Below are 13,962 nucleotides of genomic sequence, written 5' to 3'. Positions count from 1 at the left end.
TGTTAAGTAAAGACCCATGAAAATAAGTTGGGTACACTGTGTCATTACCTTCCCATTTTTATGTCCATGACTGTCCAAATGCAAACTCCTGGAAGTGCATATGAGTCTGATATCATAGGTCTCCATCTATATCCCCTGTGTTTTAAACTCAGAAAACACCCCATGTGCAAAGCAGAGACAATCTGACAATTTTAAGTCAAATTACAATCAAATATTACCCATTGAACAAGCCATTGTCATTCATAGTGACTAATCACATTACCCCATAGAACACATTCTCTTGCCTTTTACAAGATTTATGTCCGTTTATTTTTAAACTTTAGTGCAAGAATCAAGTGAAATCTCTGATTCCAGAAAGAACATGGTTATCTAGTTTATTCTTTCTGCATGTCACAGAAGAAAATTGCTTGCATTTTCTAAACTTTAGACCTGTTTAGGTATGCTGTTATTTTTCCATGAAAAAAATTAAATTAGATGTTCGGCAGAGAACGGCAAGTCCTTTCAAGCACAATCATTCAAACTGTGCCACTTAATAGTAACTGACAGTATTGAGAATGATTCATCACGTTCTAGCTGCTAATGGAATTTATTAAATTATGTCAATATATAATTTATTTTATTGCAAAATTGCTTCTAATTTTTTATAGTAGATTTTTTGGAGGAACGTTTAGCTGCAAGAGCAAAATAAATGAAACAAAATCAGTGTTAAGACAAAGTTTATCCCTTATCTTTTTAATACAGCCATCTTACTGCTTCTTCATTCCATCTGAATTTCACTTATCACAGATTAGATCAGGATTTCTGATCAGGTTTTCATGGGAGTGGCCAAACCATTGGATTCACAATGATAATACCTTTTTCTTGCATGCATACAGATTTGAAAAAATCTTTGGAATACAACACATACAACTTACTTTCGAGCTCTAGTTTCATTTTGTCGAAATAAAAAAGACAAACAAAAAGAAAGTAAATGTAAAATAAGGTATACCAGAAAACAAAGCATAAAATAATATCAATTTGACACAATAGTTTCACATCAGAACAGACTAGGGTACAAACAAACATCTTTCATTTAATTTAACCCTTCCAAAAGTAAAGATTTCACTAAAACTGTTTCATCACACAATTCTTCAAAATGGATATTATGAAAATATGCAATTTGGAATGTATGGAATATAATTCCAACAATGGGATTAGTGTGCAGATTTATAATAAATATTTACTCAGATTGGTACAGTGCTGTACACATCAAGGATTATAATTTTGAATTACCTTTGGAAGCTTTGCAAAAATGTTACCATTCGAAGGGTTAAATAGATGGACTAACATAAAACCAATGCAACATCATAAAATAAAATAAAAATATGCATTATTTTTCACAAATCAGCAAGAATATTCAAAAGTATTAGTTATTACTGTGTTGCACAAAAGGGGCCTGGGCAGAAATGTTGAGTTTTGTCTTTGTAAGAGGGTAATTTGGTGATCCTTACTGGAAAGACGGGGGCAAAGTTTGAAGTCAAAGCTACAACACTCAGTTCTGGGATTCACAGTGACCGTGAATATGGTTCCCCACTGGGAGTGCACAATCGCAGAATTACCCCCTGCATTTAAGTCTGCATTATCAAAAGTCTAAATATTAAAAGTAGTAACACATTAATTAGACATTTGTAATTCAAAGTTTGAGCACAGAGATGAACCATCATTTGAAGATATAAAAACATTTTTAGAAGTGTACATGTGGTCTGAAAACTGGTGACTCAAACAATTGCAAGTTAGAGCCCTGCCATTGTTAATTTTTCCAAACACCTGACTCAAGTGGAAAATGATGGATGGCTTCTTTACACTCTTGTTCTTTTGTTACTAAAATTAATCGTAATTTTATCCTGTTGTTCTGAAAAACAAAAGCACTGTCAAAGATAGGAGCCATACTCACTGATGGATGGCTTGCAAGAATTTGCGTTGATGCTTCCTCACTTTTGCATGGTCTATCTTTTTAACTAATTTTGTGTTTTTATATATTAACCATGTTTCCCTGAGTACATTGGCAGCTGCATTTTTTACCTGCGTAAGAAAGCTTAGAGTAAGTTTCAATGTTATTTTGAGTGCATAGCATGTTTGTATAATACACACAAATCTATGAAGCAAAAGACCCCAATACAATTCTTCTATCACAAAGTACTTCAGTCCAACAACATCTGGATCTGTGGTTTATGACAACATTTAAGGGGGAGTTGGAACTTTTTGGCTCCCCCAGTGGCATGTGGAGATCCCAGGGGCGTGATTCCCCGACCCCCCGCCGGGTCGGAGAATCACCGGGGGCTGGTGTGAATCTCGCCCCCGCCGTGTCCCGAATTCTCCGCCACCAGAGAATCGGCGGGGGCGGGAATCGCGCCATGCTGGTCGGCGGGCTTCCCCCGGCGCTTCTCCAGCCCGCAATGGGCCGAAGTCCTGCCGCTGTCAACCCTCGCTAGCCGGCGTGGATTGAACCACCTACCTTACCAGCAGGGGCAGACGGCGTGGGCAGGCTCCGGGGTCCTGGGGGGGGGGAGGGGGGGGCACGGGGCGATCTGGCCCCAGGGGGTGCCCCCACGGTGGCCTGGCCCGTGATCGGGCCCCACCGATCGGCGGGCAGGCCTGTGCCGTGGGGGCCCTCTTTTTCTTCCGCTTTCGCCATGGTGTCCACTATGGCGGAGGCAGAAGTGACCCCCTCAACTGCGCATGCGCGGGGTTGCTGTGAGCGTCCGCTGATGCTCCCGCGTATGCATCGCCCGGCGAAGTCCTTTCGGCGTCGGCTGGCGTGGTGCCAAAGGCCTTTCACGCCGGCCGGCGGGGCGGAAATCTCTCTGGCGCGGGCCTAGCCCCTCAAGGTGAGGGCTTGGCCCCTAAAGATGCAGAGAATTCCGCACCATTATGGCGGCCCGACGTCGGAGTGGTTCCCGCCACTCCATTACGCCGGATTCCCCCGCCCCGCCAGTAAGGGAGAATCCCAGCCCAGAAGTCTGGATTTCATGATGTGGAAGTTTAACTCCAAGGCATGCATCTAACATCACTGAAGTTTCCTCATCAAGACTCAGCATGATAGCCAAGCTTGGCTTCCACTCAGCAGTGGATTGCTGGAGAAGTGGCCACAGATATCTCTGATGCCCGGCCTCGGAGGGGAGGTTGGGCTCAGGTATTGGACACCTGAGGAATTGGAGGCTGGTGGGAGGGGGAAGTTGGCATGACAGATTGAAGGTAACAAGACTGGTTTGGGGAGTTTGGAGACCTGGGAGTGGGAAAAAAGCAATTGGGATGTGGGATTAAAGGCTTTGGTGGTGATGGTAGGGAGCTTTGAAGGGATTATTGAAGACCGGGGGAGGGGGTGGGTGGTGGGGGGGGGGGGGGGGGGAGCGGTGGTTGACCAATGTTGTGGGATCTCACTGGTGGTGATGGATGGTGGTCAATGGAGGAAAGTTGAAGGCCCTGGAGTTAGATTGGAGCCTTCAATGGGCACAGAAAGATTGGAGGTCTCAAAGGATAGAAAGATTCAGGTGGGAGTATCTAATCACATGTTGTTGACAAGGCAGGTGCACTGGATCCAACAGGTAAGTAGAACGGCATTTACCTCCGAGATCCAACAGCCTTTGGGTTTCCTATAGATGCAGAGCATCCTCAGGCTTGGGATACCCAGCTTTCTACAGTTAAATTGGAAATGACAAACAAATCATCATAGTATTTCACTTCCCAAACCACCTACTGGGAGCGGATGGGATGCCTGCTCCCCAAATCTCACCTCCGTTAAAAATCGGACTGGAGGCAGGATTTGGATTTTTAACAATTTAACCTCCCAACTGAATCCACCCATTTTTCCTGGTTAAAATTCCCCCCTAAGGGTCCATGTCTATGTTTTTATTAAGTCTGTTATGGTGATATTCAAAGCAATTACAAACATCTTAAATTACATTTCATTTGTCATTCTGACTTGAAATTTGCTGTGGCACATAAATATTCCAGAACCTGCTGTGCAATGGGAGTATAGTTAATTGTGGTTTTAGATTTATGTCATCTTTCCCAATATATCAGTCCAAGGGTTCTACGTCAGAGAAGTTACAAAGGGCACCATTGTTATTGAGCTTTTCAAGCTAATTGGTGACAGTAAATTTAACTATTGAAAATCAAAGTCAAGGCATAAGTGATAATACAGCACAAAGCCAAAGCTAATGTGTTCTGATAAATCACTTCAAATTCGCTTGGTGATTGCTTGAGGTATAACTATTTCTGTCCCCATGCTCTTCGTATTGAGCCACCATTTGCTGTCAAAAAAAGTGAGCTTAATGGTGTTCACTATTATTTGTCCAGAAATGAGGCAGCAACCACAGGTGAAGGCAGATGCGCTGTTAAATGCAGAAATCCAAATGTTGCAGCGTGGGTTGCATCAATGTGTAAGAATCTAAACGTGTCAGGGCAAGTCTAACTAACGGCAGGTTTATTTACAGTATGTCAAGTCTCGGTCGAACCCATAGAGAACTGTGCTAACTGTGCTACTGGTTCAATAAATCAGATTGAACTAACTTCAAGGTCTGGAGTATCTTTTGGTTAAAGCTGCATCCAGTTGCAGCCTGTGTAATCCCAGAGTCCTTAACACGACATAAATAATGTCTACTTGGACCAAAGCACTATGCTATGCAGGGGTTAGGGGCGGTTTCTGTTTGAGTTGCGGAACAATATAAAAAAAACGTTATGGCAGCCAAAATAGATTGCAGCTTAGTATCCATGCAAACTTTCCCTTCAGCTTTCTGCAAAAAAATAATTTTACAATGGAACTAAATGCTGTTGTTACCCATTTATTGCTTAGTAGTTTAAGATGTCCTTATCTGCTGGTCGGATTTGATCTGCCCTGTTGTCAGTGCTGTAAATCTTAGAAAAATGAACTGAAATCTATCTTTCATTTCTTCAAAAGAATTTTCAGATACATGCCACATCATCATCTTCGATATTTTTCCTTGCCAGCCCGATTACTCATATTGCATTTAAATTGTGAACAAAGACTTGCAGCAAGGTGACAGGAATTGGTTACACAGTGTACCAGTGGAATTCTAATGCACAGGAACTGTCAAAACAAAAAAGCCTAAACAACGATGTTTTCAAATTGATTTCCCCCACCCCCCAACTCACATTTAACAAAATATACAGTTTTGGATGCCCAAGAAATATTAATGAAAATACCACCTTCCTGACCCAATTTTACTTAAATTTGAAAGAAGGAAGCTTACTCGTTTAGAAAGTTGTGTATCCATCATAAAATTATGCACATGTTTTTCTGCTTTGGTAAGTTCCAGCTTCCTGGCAACGACAGCTACAACCAGAGCAGTGCAGCCTGCGCCCTGAATACAAAAAGAATGAAACAAATTAACATCTTTTAACACTGCATGAGTTAGAAATTTCAATATTTACATCTGGCTGTGTTGGGTGGGTGGTGAGAGGGGTAAAATTACACTAGGGACCTTCCACGCTGAGATGTAAATTACTCCAGGTTAGAATTATGAGCTCAGGGACTGGATTCTCTATTCGGGAGACTAAAGGGCAAGATTTACTGGCCTCATTGCACCCGACTTGGTGCTGCAACGAGGTTGGTGAATTTTGTGAGAGGCGTCTCGCGAGATACACGACCCCCGAGACGTCTCGCAAGATTCATCAGAATCGCGAGACATGCCGATCTGGATCTTGCCCACGCTGGGCGAGATGCAGATAGACATATTTAAATGAACTGTTACACTAATGTGCACCAGATTCTCCCAGTGCCTGGGATCTAACATCCTCCCAGCAAGGCCTGGACTGGCGCTGTTTAGTCCTGGTCTAAACAGACATAGACCAGGCCTAACAGCACCTAAAGGGTTTCCCAGACCATTGGGGACCCCTGTGTGATCAGCCCCTGGCTCTCCCTTGGCACTGCAGACTCCCGAGGTACCTGAGGATTTGAGATTCAACCCCTTCGCCTTAGAGACATCGGATGAGTGCCATTCAGCACCAGTCCTCGCAAACAGGGATCAGAAGAAACGGCACTAGTAGAGGTGTCCCAGGGGATTGGAGGCACCCAGCTGCTTGCCCTTTGGGCAAGGTGGTGCCCTTGCACTGCTGGTGCCACCTGGGTACCTTGGAATAGGTAGCACTGCTCTTTCACAGCCCCAGGGTCCCAGGTTCAATTCCCAGCTTGGGTCATTGTCTGTGTGGAGTCTGCACGTTCCCCCTATGTCTGCATGAGTTTCCTCCAGGTGCTCCAGTTTCCTCCCACAAGTCCCAAAAGACATGGGCCGGGATTCTTCGAAACCCCGGCCAAGTGTTGACGCCGGCGTCAAAACCGGCGCGAGCGACGCCGGTGTCAACGGGCCTCCAGGCCCAGTCATCCACCCCTTCCTTGGGGGCTAGAATGGCGGCGGCGTGATGGGCGCTGCTCTGGTGCCGAAAGCCGGCCCTACATGACCGTCGCGGGTCCGTGCATGTGCGTGCCATGGCCAGCGCGGGTCCACGCATGCACGCTACACCCATCTCCATGCTGGCCCCTGGGCAATATGGCGGAGCCCCACAGGAACCCGGCGCGGAGGAACATAGCCCCCCCCGGAATGAGCGTGCCCGCCGATCAGTAGCTCACGATCGCGAGCATGGCCACCGTGGAGGCCGCCCCCCCCCCCCCAGAGTCGGCTGCCCCTGCCCCCCCATCAGGGCGGCACCCACAGCCAGAACGGTGAGGTCCTGCCAGGTCGGACCATACGCGAACAACGGCGGCGGGACTCGGCGGGCACTTGGCCCGTCGAGCGTGGAGAATCGCTGCGGGGGCCGCTTTCAATGGACCCCGACTGGCAATGCGGCGACCGCGCCAGCGCGATTGGCGCCGATTCTCTGGTCGGCGGCGAATCGCTAGCCCAGCATCGGAGCGGCGTGGCGTGATTCGCACGTCTCCCCGGCGATTCTCTGACCAGGCGCGGGCTCGGAGAATCCCGCCCTGAACCAGGCCGAACAAGATGCTGAGCAGCAAGGTTTTCCGCCATCGCTTGAATGATGAAGATCCAGGGGGTGATCAATGGCACGCATATTGACCTCCGAGCACTGATTCGACAAGGGCTGCCCTTCATTATTCGGAAAGGGTTCCACTCCCTGAATGTGCCCGTCCCTCTCCCTCAGTCCTTCCACCCGTTGCCTCTTCCTCAGTCCTCACTCCACCTCCCTCCTCCTCCCACCCCCCAGCCTTCCATCCTTCCCATTATCGCAGCTCCCCCTTCTCCCTCTGAGGGTCATACCAGCATCACCACAGAATTTTGGTCCTGGAGGGCAGCACGCTGGCGCAGTGGGTTAGCCCTGCTGCCTCACGGCGGCGAGGTCCCAGGTTCTATCCCGGCTCTGGGTCACTGTCCGCGTGGAGTTTGCACATTCTCCCCATGTTTGCGAGGGTTTCGCCCTCACAACCCAAAGATTGGCCACGCTAAATTGCCCCTTAATTGGAGAAAATGAATTGGGTAATCTAAATTTATTAAAAAAAAGAAAAAAATAAGAATTTTGGCCCTAGGTTGGCAAGTGGGTCTTGCCCATGGGACGGAGGATGATGACGACTCTGAGATGGGTTTTGGTGCTACTCATTGTTTGACAAAGTCTGACTCCTGTCTTTAGAATGACATTCCACTGTTCATTGGCTGACCCCTGCATGTGTGCTGGAAACTCTTTCTCATGGGCCCATATATCTTGGAGGTGAGGCATTGTGGGAGATGCTGAATGGTTAGGGCTCACTCACTGGGGATGCTGTCATATAAGGCGGGCTCACTCTACTGTCTCCATGCCCTGCCACTTCTCGCTGAGATGGTCGCCATGTGGGATGTTGATGTGTCATCGACGCCCTGATGTGCCCCACACCACACCAACCTCCACTCCCCCCTCCAACCCATCCTACACAACCGTCACGCAGACTTTGGAGGCAGTTTGGACAGGTGATGCGATCTTGGTTAATGGTGACCCTGCACAATCGTATTCCCGAACCCCTAACTATCGTCTATATACTCCTCCTGTGCCAACCTAAGTACCATCTACCTTCCTTATCTTACGTGGCCCATCACTCCTCCTAGATGTTACCCAGACAGCACAACAGAAGTGGAGGCGGCTTTCTGAGTGCCCTCCCTCTGTCCTGTAATGCACTTGGCGGCAGTCCTCTGGAGGGCCTGGACCTGAATGGGTCCGGCCTACTTTTGGGTGTCACAAGTGATGGTGTGTCACCCTATTCTGCCCATTGCTCATGAGATGCACCAGTGTCAGGTGGGGGGGGGATTCAGAAGCACCGAAGTGTTCCAGCACCTGCCATGTGGGGGGAACCGAGATGTGCCCCATAATTTTCCCCTTCCTCGGGGTTCTCGCTGGACTCCGGGTTAGTCCGTGCGATAGATGGGAGACAGGAGTGAGCTCCAGAGCTGCCACCAGCACCTGCCGCTGTCAGTCCGGGAGGACCAAGCTCATCTGAGCAATGGTTTTGATGCCCTCATCCATGGTGCACTGAGACAGGGGTATGCCCTTCAGTGGGTGAGACATGTTTCTCACTGCTTTGGTAATGATCAGTCAGTCAACGCCCAGCCAATGCCCACGATGCCCTCAGCCACGACTCTTTGTGACTGGACCAAGCTCTGCAGCGTTGCAACAACATCCATCTGCGCCCAGGACATAGAAACATAGAATTACTACAGTGCAGAAAGAGACCATTCAACCCACCGGGTCTGCACCGACCCTCCAAAAGAGCACCCTACCTGGGTACATGCCCCACCCTATCCCCGCAATCCAGTAACCCCACCTAAACTTCAGAAACTTGGGGACAATTTATCACGGCCAATCCACCTCACCTGCACTCCTTTAGACTGTGGGAGGAAACCGGAGCACCCAGAGGAAACCCACGCAGACACAGGGAGAACGTGCAAACTTCACACAGTCACCCAAGGCCAGAATTGAACTCTGGTCCCTGGTGTTGTGAGGCAGCAGTGCTCGCCACTGTGCCACCGTGCGGCCCATTTCCTAAAATCCTGACACGCTTCGAAGCTCGTAACTGTCCCAGGAAGAGACACTAAAAGTACTGGATATTGAAGTACCGGGTTTTGTGTGTGCCACAGATTGACACACACAAAACCTCTTGGAAATACACAATGGAAGAAGTATGTTAAGGCAAGGCTGTCCAGCCACTAGTGAGAGATTGCAAGTGACACAGACAGAGTCAACAAAGTCTTCAGCAGAGGAAACAGGCTGATGTGTGTTCTCCCTCATTTGGAATAAGTGTGTTGTCCAATTTGAGAAGGCAACTCTACTGGAAGCCCACCAGCGAACTGAGGTTACATAATAATTGCAACATCTTCTACATCTGACCACATCCCAGAAACCCACAAACGTAAATTGGCCAGCAGCAACAGGAGGGAGGTGGCTCTCAGCAACTCGGAGTGCTACTTGATGAGAGACGGAGTGCCTTTGAAAGAGGGACCTCCGGGAGCCAGCAAGCAATTCCACTGGTTTGCTTGTATTGCACCCCACATGGTGAACACCCCTCCACCTGTCTCAGGCCGGAATTCTCCGGCCATTCGTTGGTGGCGGGATTCACTGGTCTTGCCGGCAGCGTGGGGTGGTTGCAATAGGAATTCCTATTGACAGCGGCAGGATCAGGGAATCCCGCCCCCATGGAACAGCTTGTCGTCTCCCGCCACCAAGAAACCAGTGGCTGAGAGGCCGGAGAAACCCACCCACTTGTGTTCATATCAGGGACAGTGGGATGAGGCCCTTCTGCTGGCATTAATTCCCCACTTATGGGCCTCACTTGGCAATGGGACAGGAAGGGCCTACCGCTACCGACTTAACCAGGGTGGAGACAGGAAGGCAGCGGTGTTCCCACTTACCCACTTACCACCATCCTGCCTTCCCGCCACCAAATCTGCCATGGGGAAGGCATTAAATTGCACCCTTCAAAGTCCACAACATTAAACTATTCACAATTAGCACCACAATGACAAATTACTTAGAAGATCTGCGTAATTAAAAGAGAAATATTTGCTGGAAATAGGAAAAGGTAGCCATTCCGGAGTTGCGATTGATTGGGCAGAGTACAGGGAGCATCTGGTCGGCAATATTCTTGGGAATGCCAAATGTAGAAAAATATTATAATTTCCAAGACTGAAATCTTTCCCCTTGATAATCACAAAAGATCAATCAAAATACATATTGGAAGTATATATATTTCTAGGTGATATGACACATTTTTATCTTTAACATGTGGCCGTTAATTGCCTGGACATGGCATACAGTAACATTGGCTTTGTAATAAAAAGATAAAACAATTTTGAAACTTTTGTTCTCATTAAGTCTAGCAAGGCAAATCTATTAGTCTGGGGCGAAATGGATGTGGAACTATAAAGAGCAGATTCATATCTTTACCTTCTGCTCACTCAGCATTTCTCAGCAAATCCAAATTGGAAGGTTTCACACTTCGAAATGGAGCCCTGCCCACATGATTTTTCTTCTATGTCAATGAATGAACATGCAACTCTCCATTTCTGGTTTCCACGTGTGCATTCAGCCCAGGTGATATTTAACGCCAAGGCAATACAGCCTAGTATTGCAACTTGGGATGTAGAATTGCTTGAAAAAAGAACTGTAACATGATATGGGCACTAAGAATTTTTTGCCATTGAGGATCTGAATTGTTAAAGAATGAAATGAATAAAAGAAAGACACCTGGGGGTATTCATGTTGTAGATAAAATAAAGTGCTCTCACACTGCTTGCCTGCAGTCCGGATATATTCATGAGGTCTTGATGCTTTTTGCTGTACACCCATTACGGAATGGCTCAAGATACATAAAGGTAGTTGTTACAGTTGAAAAGTCGTATTTTGTACTACTATTAAAAAACAGTGCAAGTGGGTGTGGTGGTATGTATTAGGGGTATTAAGGTACCCTGTGATGCCGAGAGGCTATTGGTGGATAGACACTGGATCCTGATTGGATCAGCCGCCTGCTGGCTCCACCCAATAAAGCGGAGTATAAGAGCCCGGGTTCTCCCAGCAGCCGCATTCTGTAACTGGGCTGCTGGGGAACAAGTCTGCGTAATAAAGCCATCGTTCGACTCCTTCTCATCTCGTCTCGTGAGTGATTGATTGTGCTATAATTTATTACTCAAACTTTTAAGGACATGGAGCTCCGAATCATTCCGGAGTGCCTGCGAATCAGCCCCCACTCGGCAAACTCAGCGGCCACTTTTAAACATTGGTTAGCGTGTTTTCAGGGATACCTCCGAACGGCCCCCGGCGTACCTACAGAGGAACAGGAAATCCAGGTCCTGCATGCCAGGGTGAGCCTTGAAATCTACACGCTCATAGAGGATGCGGAAGATTTCCCGACGGCGATCGCCATGCTGATAGGAATCTACGTTCGGCCCGTCAACCAGGTCTACGCCGCCACCAGCTCGCGACAAGATGGCAGATGCCCGGGGAATCGCTGGACAAATTCTACAATGCGCTGTTAATACTGGGGAGAAACAGCAACTGCCCATCGGTTTCGGCTAATGAACACACAGAGCTGCTGGTCCGAGATGCGTTCGTGGCAGGTATGCTTTCATCCCAAATTCGCCATCGATTGCTGGAAAGAGACACACTAGGCCTCAAAGAGGCATGGGCCCTCGCGGCCTCGTTTGATGTGGCGTCACAGAATGCCCGCGCCTACTCCCCGACCGCGCGGCAGCCCCTTGGGCACTGTGGACCCCCGCCGCGACCGAACTCCCGGGACCCCCCGCCCCCCGCAGGCCTGCACTGCCAGAGCGGCAGATCACCCGGGTTGGCCCCGCTGTACTTTTGAGGGCAGGGGAAACACCCCTGAATGCGCTGCCCAGCCCGCTCGGCCCTCTGTAAAGGGTGCGGGAAAAAGGGGCATTTTATAGCTGTGTGCCAGGCCCGGGGGGTAGCCGCAATCTCCGGGGGAGAACCCCAAACTCAACCCCCCCAGTGACCCATGTGCGGCCAACGGGCGCCGCCATCTTGGGTCCCGGACTCAAGGGATGAGCGCCGCCATTTTGTGCTCTCCCGGCAACATGCGATCCATGGGCGGCGCGATCTTGTCCACCCCGACCGTGTGCGATCCGTGGACACCGCCATCTTGGCCGACGACTAAGGACAGCCACACGGGGCCTGAAGAAAACGCCCCGATGCAGCAACTACGACTGGCTTCTGTGACCCTGGACCAGTTGCGGCCCCAAACGCTCCAAACAGCATCAATAACTATATTTATAAACGGGTACGAGACGCCCTGCCTGATCGACTCTGGGAGCACTGAATGTTTTCTACATTCCGATACGGTAAGACGCTGTTCCCTTCCGATCCACCCGAGTAATCAAAACATTTTTTGGGTGGCGGGGTCCCATTCGGTGGAGATAAAAGGGTTCTGCATCGCGAACCTCACGGTGCAGGGGAGGGAGTTCAAAAACTACCGGCTTTACGCCCTGCCCCACCTCTGCGCTGCCACACTCCTGGGATTGGATTTTCTGTGTAATCTCCAGAGCTTAACGTTTAAATTCGGCGGCCCTATACCCCCACTCAGTATCTGCAGCCTCGAAACCCTCAAGGTCGATCCGCCTTCCCTGTTCGCGAACCTCACCCTGGATTGCAAACCAGTCACCACTAGGAGCAGACGATACAGCGCCCAGGGCCGATCTTTTATCCGGTCAGAAGTCCAGCGGCTGTTGAGGGAAGGCATAATTCAGGCCAGCATTAGTCCCTGGAGAGCCCAGGTGGTAGTTGTAAAGACCGGGGAGAAGCAGAGGATGGTCGTAGACTATAGTCAAACCATCAATAGGTACACGCAGCTGGATGCGTACCCTCTCCCCCGCATATTCGACATGGTCAACCAGATTGCACAGTACAAGGTCTTTTCCATGGTGGACCTTAAGTCCGCCTACCACCAGCTCCCCATCCGCCCGAGCGACCGAAAATACACTGCTTTCGAAGCAGATGGGCAGCTCTATCATTTTTTAAGGGTTCCATTCGGTATCACTAACGGGGTCTCGGTCTTCCAACGGGAGACAAACCGAATGGTTGATCGGTACGGTTTGCGGGCCACGTTCCCGCATCTCGACAACGTCACCATCTGCGGCCACGACCAGCAGGACCGCGACGCCAACCTCCGCAAATTCCTCCAGACCGCAAACGCCCTGAAACTCACCTACAACAGGGAAAAATGCGTGTTTAGCACCGACCGTCTAGCCATCCTCGGCTACGTAGTGCAAAATGGAGTGATAGGCCCAGACCCCGTACGCATGCACCCCCTCATGGAGTTCCCCCTCCCCCACTGCTCCAAAGCCCTGAAACACTGCCTGGACTTCTTCTCTTATTACGCCCAGTGGGTCCCCAACTACGCGGACAAGGCCCGTCCGCTAATCCAGTCCACGGTTTTTCCCCTGTCGACAGAGGCCCGCCAGGCCTTTAGCCGCATCAAAGCGGATATCGCAAAGGCCACGATGCACGCGATCGACGAGTCCCTCCCCTTCCAAGTCGAGAGCGACGCGTCTGACGTAGCTCTGGCGGCCACCCTCAACAAAGCGGGCAGACCCATGGCCTTTTTTTCACGCACAATCCACGCTTCAGAAATCCGCCATTCCTCAGTGGAAAAGGAGGCCCAGGCCATAGTGGAAGCTGTGCGGCATTGGAGGCATTACCTGGCCGGTAGGAGATTCACTCTCCTCACTGACCAACGGTCGGTTGCCTTCATGTTCGATAATGCACAGCGGGGCAAGATCAAGAACGACAAGATCTTGCAGTGGAGGATCAAACTCTCCACCTACAACAATGAGATCTTGTATCGTCCCGGAAAGTTAAACGAGCCTTCCGATGCCCTATCCCGCGGCACGTGTGCCAACGCACAAGTGGACCGTCTCCGAACCCTCCACGAGGACCTCTGCCACCCGGGGGTAACCCAGTTCTATCACT

At 49.4% G+C, this 13,962-nt stretch overlaps 1 protein-coding gene across 3 annotated transcripts in view; it reads right to left on the bottom strand.

Annotated features, from left to right (window-relative positions):
• The window catches only part of LOC140429452 (small conductance calcium-activated potassium channel protein 2), a 241,788-nt gene that overhangs the window by 41,071 nt on the left and 186,755 nt on the right, over window positions 1-13,962 (bottom strand). For all 3 annotated transcript variants that reach the window (XM_072516467.1, XM_072516468.1, XM_072516469.1), the window contains 2 exons: window positions 5,253-5,363; window positions 1,934-2,061 (listed from right to left, as the gene is read on the bottom strand). In XM_072516467.1, coding sequence (XP_072372568.1) covers window positions 1,934-2,061; window positions 5,253-5,363 — 239 coding nt within the window. The remainder of the gene's footprint in view (window positions 1-1,933; window positions 2,062-5,252; window positions 5,364-13,962) is intronic.

The sequence above is a fragment of the Scyliorhinus torazame genome, chromosome 9 (assembly GCF_047496885.1).
Source record: "Scyliorhinus torazame isolate Kashiwa2021f chromosome 9, sScyTor2.1, whole genome shotgun sequence".
NCBI classification, from domain to species: domain Eukaryota; kingdom Metazoa; phylum Chordata; class Chondrichthyes; order Carcharhiniformes; family Scyliorhinidae; genus Scyliorhinus; species Scyliorhinus torazame.
This window is presented reverse-complemented; position numbering and strand designations above follow the sequence as displayed.